Genomic DNA, 8,978 nt, shown 5'->3' with positions numbered 1-8,978 from the left:
CATACCTCCATTCCCATTCACACTTGGACCTCCGCTTCCGCTGTACACTTCTTCCATTCCATTTCTTTTACATTCACCCGTCCACATGTACTCTTCCTTCTGTTCTTCCCTTCCCTTTCCCCCTCCCTCCTCTTCTATCCTCCTCTCCTCCCTTAATCTATTTAACCTTTCCATCCACCACTCTCCTTCCCCCTCCTCCCCCAATATTTCCTCCACAACCTCCTGCCATTCTTTTTGTACCCCCCAATCTATACACTCCTCCCATACATGCTCCCACATCTCCTCTCCCCAACCACACAACCTACATGTCCTCCTCTCCTCCTCCTCCCAATACCTTCCCCCCCTCATTACTCCCCCTAACCTATACCTTGCCACCCTCTGCCATCTTTTCTCCTCCCAATTCCTTTCTAAATATTCCGGAATCCCCTCCCCTTTTACTCTCCAATACCACCTATTGTACTTTGAACCCTTAATTCTCTCCCATCTTTCCTTCCTTTGTTTATCCCTCTCTCTCTTTACCATCTCCTCTCCTCTCATCCTCCCTTTCTCCCTTAACCTCTCCACCTCCTTTACCTCCCATCCCCTCTCTTTATAAAAATTTTTCCTTTCTTCTTCCCACCCCAATTTTGCCTTGCCCTCCCTCGCTTTCTTCTTTATCTCCATCCAACATCTCCGTGCCAACTCTCCCCCTCCTCCCTCTTCTAACTTCTTTTCATATCCCCGTGCTCTCATTCCCGCTCTTCCCTCTAATCTATCTCTTTGCAATTCTTCTCTTATTATATATCCTGGTACACTTCTCTCTACTCCTAACATCCATCTCAAGTATCTCTCCTGCAATCTTTCTACCCCTATTCTCATCTTCCATCCCCATATCTCTACTCCATAACTTACCACTGACCACACCAACCTATCAAATAACCATAGTCTTCTTCCCCAATCTCTTCCAAACCTCCTTTTCCCTATCCCCCAGATCTGTCCTAAAATTGCTGAACCCTTTTTTACTCTTTCTTCTACATGTCCATCCTGTTTTCCATTTGCCAACAACGTGTACCCCAAGTATTTAAACCTATTTACCTCCTCTATCTTCTTTCCTTTCCATCTCCAATTCACCTTCTTCTTTCTTCCCCCACCTCTTTTACATCTCATAATCTTTGTTTTCTTCGTGTTTACTTCCAACTTCTTCCTATCCAGATAACTCTCCAATTTACCCATCATCCCTTTCATTCCCTCTTCATCCTTCGCTATTAACACTACATCATCTGCATACGCCAGCAAATATACTTTCTTTCCTCCCAATTCAATTCCCCCCCATCTTCCTTTCTCCAATTCTTCATCTATATCCGCTAAAAGTAAGGTAAAAAGACACGGACTTAACGGGCATCCCTGTCTTAAACCCCTTTCTGTCCAAAACTTTTTCCCTCCCGTTTTCCCTACCTTCACCCTGCTTCCTGTCTCCTTTAACACCTCCCCACATCTCTTGACTAGCCCCTCTCTTACTCCTCTCTTTCTCATTGCCGTCACCAAAACCTCTCTATCTACCGAGTCAAATGCCGCCTTCATGTCTACAAATAATAAAATCAGTTTCCCCCCCTTCTTCTCTATTTGCCTGTTTATCAGATAGTTCAAGACATACACATTATCCACTGTACCCCATCCCCTTCTGAACCCTGCTTGACTCGGCGGCAATATACTCTTCTCTTCTAACTCTAACCTTAACCTTTCTGCCAATACTGCCGTGTACACCTTATATGCCGTTTGCGTAAACGTTACTCCTCTGTATTCTTCCACTTTTACCCCTTCCCCCTTTTTCACTATAGGTACTACTATCCCTTCTTTCCACCCTTCTGGCCAACCCTCTACTTTCCATACCCTATTACATAACCTCCACAAACTAGTTTCCAGCTCTTCCCCTCCGTATTTCCACACCTCATTCGGTATCCCATCTTCTCCCGTTGCTTTCCCATTCTTCAAACTTTTCACTACCCTCCTTATCTCTTCCCTACCTATTTCCTCCTCCTCGTCCTCAACCCTTTCTCCTACCCATTCCATCCTTACCCTCTCTTCCACCCCTCCCAACAGTCTTCTAAAGTAGCCGTCCCATTCTTTTATTTCTATTCACTCCACCCTACCTCTCTTTTTCCTCTCCCTATTTACTATTTTCCATACCTGCCCCTCCGACCTCGCCCTCTCTACCTCCTTCTCCCACTCCTCTCTCTCCCTCTCCTTCTTTTCCTCACATAGTCTCTTGTATTTCCCCTTTTCCTTCCTATACCCCTCCCCATCCCCTCCCTTTCTTTTCCACCTCCTCAGTTCCCTTCTCACTCTCCTCTTACCCTCTCTACATTCCTCATCCCACCATCCCTTCCTCCCCCCCGCCCCAACCCCTTTCTTTTCCATGCTTTCCATAGCCTTTTCTATCTTTATTTTCATCCTTCCCCATTCTTCCTCCACCTCTATGTCCCCCGAATTTATATCCCCAAACTTCTCCGCAAAAATTTTCCTCCCTTCCTCCGTCCATACTACTTTCTTTCTCCCTCTATCTTGTCCTTCTCTATTCCTCCTCCTCCCCCTCTTTCCTTTTAACCATACCGACACTGGCTGATCAGAATCTATTTTATCCTCCACTTCCATTTTAATCAACCTTTCTCTCATTTCCTCGTTCCCGATCACGTAATCAATTACCGATCCTCCTTTCCATCCCACATGTGTCCATTCCCCTCTCTCATTCCCTTTCACATCCCCATTTATAATCGCGTATCCCATCTCTCCTATAAACCTACAGAACTTCTTCCCTTCACTATTCACCATAGCATCTTTCGATTCTCTCTTCCCCTCTCCTTCCATATATCTTCCCCCCTCTCTACCCGTCCTTACATTAAAATCTCTTCCTATAATCAACCTCACTCCCTCCTCTCTTCCCTCCATCCACCCCTTCAACGACTCCATTTTAGCTTCTAGGTCTTTATTTACATATACTCCTATCACCCTCCACCATTCATCTCCTAAACACACTTTCCTTACCAACACCCCCTCTATCTCCCTCCCTGTCCGCTTCTATCTATCTTTATCCCCTTCCTTATTCCTATCACCATCCCCCCTTTCGCCCTCCCCCTTAATTTTTCTCTACCCACTGTGCCTCCCACGCGTAACCCTTCGGTAACCTTTCCTTCACTTTTTCCCATCCTCCCTTATCCACCCATGTCTCACTCATTACTATTACATCCCAATCCTTCAAACCTTCCCAGAAGTCTTTGTCCTTATTCCCTAACCCCGCTACGTTCCAAAATCCTACTTTATATTCCCCTCCTCCCTGCTCCCTCCCCCTTTCCTTTCTCCCCTCCCTCTCCCTTCCTTCCCCTTTCCCCCCTCTCTTACTGCCTCTCCTTACTCGTTTTCCTTATCTCCAAACCACATTTCTCTTATCTCATCCCACATCTTTATTTTCCCATCTACCCACATCCTCATATATTCTACATTAACTCTCTTCCCTTTTTCCCTCTCTTTATCTGCTTCCCTTTCTATTTTCCATCTCGTTCTCCTCTCTTTTCTCGTTAAATCGTCATCTATTCTCTCCCTTCTCCCTTTTAATCTCTTCTTTGCCTCCATCACCCTCTTCTTACTCTCTAAGCTTCCTAACTTTACTAACATCATCCCTCTCCCCTCTCTATCTACCCCCCCCTACTCTCCTTACCTCCCTTAGGTTCTCTTCTATACCCATTTCCCCCCATAATGCTTTTATTGTCTCCTCCACCTTTCCTTCTCCTATTTTAATTCCTTTGACTATTATATTATTTCTCCTTGTTTCCCTCTCCCTTTTGTCTAACCTTACTTCGAATTCTCTCATTCTTCTTGTTATCCCCCCTTCTCCCTCCTTTCCTTCCTTCCTCCTCTCTTTTAAAAATTCCTCCCTTTTATCCCCACCCTTCTCCAATTTCTCCTCTAAGTCTTCTATTCTTTTTTCCATCAACTCTATCCTATCCCTCATTTCTCTTCTCTCCTCTTCCCACCTATTTTTTAATTCTACTATCTGTTTTTTCAGCTCCTCCTTTCCTTCATCCATTTTCTTTCCCAACTTTCCTAATTCCTCTAATATTTTACCCATATTGCCCCCTCTACACTCATTTATCTCCGGTGACCCCTTTCCTATCCTGATTCTTTTAAGTATCTCCTCCTCCTCTATCAAATCCATCCCCTCCTCATCCTGCTCTCGTTTTTTCCTTTTTCCCTTTGTCAACATTTCCTCTATGCTATTCATGCTTCTTGTTCTTTCCCTAGTCAGCCTTTCTAAATTCGTCGACCTCCCCTTCTTTTTCGCTACTTCTCCCTTGTTTTTCAACCCTCCCCCCTTTTCTCCCTCTTCCCCCACTTGTTCCTCTCCTCCTAATCCCTCCTCCTCTCTATTTTCGATTTCCGCCATACCCTCCTTAGGCCGAAATCACATGGTGCGGAATAGAGCTGCGGAATAGAACGTGCGTCATAGAAGCAGCCAATCAGAGCTTTGCCGCAGAATCTACAACCTTTTCTGCATGCGCGTTCGCGTCATTGGCGTCGTTGCGTCATAGCTACGCGTCATAGAATATCACAGAATTTGTAGCCATAACCAAGTAACGGTTGATCTATATATTTGAAGTTGAGCCAGTTTACTTTTTCTATATTTGATAAAGTGAAAGAAGTATTCTTAAAAGAATGGATAACTGTGACTCAAGTATATCCAACAGACTTCATGCTATCTCCACTTGCTAAATACCTTAAGCATATTTGCAGTCTTGTATATGAAGCAATTGGTTCTCTAATATTTAATTGCTTTTCAATTCCAGGACCTACTATTAATAGTAGATCTTTAAAGATGCTAGCATCCATTCTTAAATAATTAAAATATAGTGAAGGATCTGTCATTCGTAACATATTAACTAAATTGTCACTATCTCCTTGAGAGGAACGCTGCTCAATTGAATAAATAGGCCTGACCCACATCCTTCTTTTGGATTTTTGCTTTGACAATTTTGTATACAGTAACCATAATTTCACTAAAGCAATTCTGATTTTTTCCTTTTGATACTGGAGCATTGGAGTTCTTCTCATGTATACTCTCGTTAAAACTTTAATAGACTCTTGAATCATCACTATTTTATTTTCCATATTCATAACCTTTGCTATTTTCTGACAAAAACAAAGTTTTAGCAAAAAAGGTTAACAATATTGCATGGTGTACGACCAAGCTACATCACGCATCACGCATTCCGCAAATCTTTGACCGGCCTGTTCACATGGTGCAGAAAAATGACCAAGAATGCGTCAATGCAGTTCAAAAATTTAAAAATATTGTTTTCAACTTTTTAATATTCAATACAAAATTTCATATAATATTATATTAATGATTATTATTGCTATTACAAATATTACATTTTATAAAAACGTTTGATTTATTTTAATAAAAGTTGTATTACATCTACAATTTTCATTCCGGATGCGTCATTGCCCGTCTATGACGCACCATGGGAACAGGCCGGCCAAACATTTGCGGAACAGAAAATGCGGAATAGCTCTGATTGGCTGCTTCTATGACGCACGTTCTATTCCGCAGCTCTATTCCGCACCATGTGATTTCAGCCTTATTGTTCTCCTAACTTACTTACTTCTCTCTATACCGCTCTCTACGAACTCACTCGCCCGCCTCTCTAACTCTCCGCCCGTCCACTCGCGCCGCTCGTGTCTCCCTCCTACTCGCTACTCTCCTTCGCTTGCCTCTCTACATCCTTTACTTTTTCTATGTTCTCTACTCTGCCTACTCAATTCTCTTAAAGAGTAATATATAGGACTTATTAATTATTATTTAATTTATTTAAAAATTAAAAAACTTTATTTAATAAGATCGTAAATAACTTTAATAATTTTTATTTTGTGAACTTCAATAATTTCAATTTCCATTGAAAAATTTAATTGTTTAATAATCATTTTATTATTATTAAAATATTTAATATAAAATAAATATAAATAAATAAGTATTATATATATATTATATATATTTAGAAATAAATTATAATAAATATAAGTAACATAGTTAACATAAATAATTATTAATATATATATACAGGGTGTCTGGTATTTTTTTATGGGATGTTTATGAGCAGGTAGAGCGCATGAAACTGAACAGAAGAGTCCTTACCGTTTTTCCATTTTCGCAATAGTTAACAGGTTAGTGACTTGTAAAATTTTCTGTATTAGCCCGGCCTACCGGCAAATGCAAGCGTGCTGAGCGCCCGGCCGCGGCGGCCGCCCCTCCCCAACGCTTGAACCTTGAGATTGCTAGGCGCGCGAGGGGAGTTGTTACAACAAGCGACAATGGCTACGCACAAGCGACGCATAACGCTAAATTCTCTCTTTGAGTTATGATAGTTCCTTACGTTTTTTAATGAAAATAAAATGTTCTAACGACAAAAAGTATGTGTGTACGTGTACATACATGTGTACAAAAAAATATCAGTTTTAATGCTTAAAGAAGTGATTACTAAATTTATTTTTTTAATAAATAACAATTATTTTTAATAAAAAATATTTTTTTGATGATAGTCTTAAACGTCGTAAACGGTCATTATAAATTTTAAAAGAAGCTGTTATCATATGCTCCAAACAAAATTTATGCTTCTTCAAAAAACATTAGAAAATTTTACCAATTAAAATGGAAATGACAACTAAATAAAATGTTTGTTTCAACTTTATATTCTTAATTAAAAATTGAATAACTAGGATATTTATATTTGTAATAAAATTAATCCTTGTACATACATACGCGAGCTAAAGAATAATCACTTTGTGACAGGAAAATGATTATGCCTTAGTTCCGCGATTTTATATCACTATTACTATTTACGCTGATTACTATACACGTACACGTAAAAAAATATGATTCTAGTTTAAAAATCAATTATTCATTTTTAATTGTATTTTTTTTAATAATTATTTTATCTTTAATGACTGAAAAGAGTATTCTGTTGATAATAAACACCACACTTTACATAAAACAAATAATGTTTAACATTTTCGCGTATGTACACACACATACACACACACACACACAAATTACACACAAATTATAAACCAATTCTTGAATTAAGGAATAATCATTTTCCTGTCACAAAGTGATTATTCTTTAGCTTGTGTATGTATGTATCCTCCCCTCCACACACGTACACACATACACACACACACACACACACACACTACAAACTAAAATTTTCTTAAATTAAATAAATATTGTTTATAAGTTTTCAAATATTTAATAAATTCATATATTCTTAAATTTACACGGAGAAAATTTTATAGTAAAATTATGTATGATTTTATTATTTATGATAGTAACCACGAACTGTAAGAAGAAATTTCAGAGAATTATATCATATAAGTAGTGTAAATATTGTCGTAATTTGATGAAAAACATAATAAAAATTTTCATAATTCCTCCTTGGCCCGTGTTTACTATTTACCATAGTAATTTTTACCATAAAGTTTTTTCCGTGTATTATAAATCTATTACTAGGATTAATTTTATTAAAAATATAAATATCCTAGTTACACTCTTTGTAATAACACAGAAAAATATTCCCTCTTGATGTAACGATTTCACGATAGCTTAGGCGATGCTACGATAATTATGCTCAAAAATTAATGTTCAATATCATGTATTGTTAACACAACGAAGGATTTTCTTTTATAATTATAGAAAACTTACAGTTTCTTCTACCTTTAATTGCATTATTAATTACGACAGATTTTCAGTGACTTATAATGTATTAACGATAGAAGAAATTCGAAGTTCTCTATCATATACAAGAGAAAATCATTTCTAGTTAACCATACTAACGATACTTGACATGACATTAATCTCTAATTACTTATAATTACCATAGAAGTTGCATCGAATAATTTATCCTGAAGTCGTTAGATCAAACGTGAATATTTTTCTATCGTGTTATTTTACAAAGAGTGCATATTAGGGATAGTATTTCGTGCATTTCGTAATTTTCTAATAAGATGGTTACGAAAGGAGAATGTATAAAGAATCAATCGTGATAAATCTTCGTTAATTTAATATTCCATAAAAAACGATGAGAGAATTTGATGCGGCAAATATTATATTATTTGCAGGTTCCATACGTTTCCATCGCTTTCTCTCTTTCGACTTTCTTATTTACAAAAGTTTATTACGATTTAAATTTGTCCTATTTTTATTAATAATTTATAATCTCGTCATGTAATCGCGAGTATGCGTAGCAGCCATCGACGCGAGCTTAGGCGCTGTGCGGCGAGACGTGGGAACGGCGACGACGCTACGCTTCTCTTTCTTTCCCCCGCCGCCGCCGGCAGCCAATGCTTGAAACAGTATATAGCGATAGCGAGTTCCATGAACAGCTATAGCATAGCAAACGCAGTTGCGCAGTTGGTTAGCCACTGCCAGCAATATTAACAAAATGTTTATACAGGGAGTCCCAGTGCATACTGGTCACTGTTCATAAAAAGGTAGATGGGATCGAGATGAACATAAAAGTTCAATATTGTTGTGGGTTTGGTCTGCTAATAATCGAGATATAAATTTTTTAAATTGTGCGAATGAGAGCGCGCCTTGCGCGCCGAAGGAAGGGCTCGAGCCGCTCGAGCCATAGCACGAATTAGTACGGGCGCGTTTACATCGAATGTACTAAGCATGTACTGTGAAAAATATAATACAAATTTAATTCATGTTGATGTCTCCTACTAAGACATTTTCACACCGGTTTTTAGATTTTAGCACTGAGGTTATGCTCAATTGCTAAATTCTCTCTCAAATGCGTTTTATGCGTTTACATCGACATTTGTATCACTTGGTACGCGTATCAGTTTAGTACGATACTCCTACTTTTAAACCACTAGTAGATTGATATTAACGCATGCGCAGAGAAAGCGAGTATCATGATATACCTTTCTCTCTCGCACAGATCTTG

General features: G+C 38.7%; 1 protein-coding gene across 1 annotated transcript; it reads right to left on the bottom strand.

The window, feature by feature from the left end:
- Positions 1-3,112: 3,112 nt before the first annotated feature.
- LOC105840212 (UPF0329 protein ECU05_1680/ECU11_0050) lies at positions 3,113-5,731 on the bottom strand. The gene is made up of 3 exons (XM_036286966.1): positions 4,748-5,731; positions 3,692-4,649; positions 3,113-3,256 (listed from the first exon to the last, which is right to left on the bottom strand). The coding sequence occupies exons 2-3, from the start codon at positions 4,415-4,417 to the stop codon at positions 3,113-3,115; spliced, it is 870 nt and encodes a 289-aa protein (XP_036142859.1). The 5' UTR covers positions 4,418-4,649; positions 4,748-5,731.
- Between the last annotated feature and the right edge of the window lie 3,247 nt (positions 5,732-8,978).

The sequence above is a fragment of the Monomorium pharaonis genome, chromosome 5, assembly GCF_013373865.1.
Source record: "Monomorium pharaonis isolate MP-MQ-018 chromosome 5, ASM1337386v2, whole genome shotgun sequence".
NCBI classification, from domain to species: domain Eukaryota; kingdom Metazoa; phylum Arthropoda; class Insecta; order Hymenoptera; family Formicidae; genus Monomorium; species Monomorium pharaonis.
This window is presented reverse-complemented; position numbering and strand designations above follow the sequence as displayed.

Coding starts and splice junctions, on each gene's coding strand:
- LOC105840212 (XM_036286966.1), bottom strand. CDS start 4,417: ATGGCGGAAATCGAAAATAGAGAGGAGGAGGGATTAGGAGGAGAGGAA. Junction 3,257..3,691: donor TAGAAGAGAACCTAAGGGAG/GTAAGGAGAGTA, acceptor TTAGGGAATAAG/GACAAAGACTTCTGGGAAGG.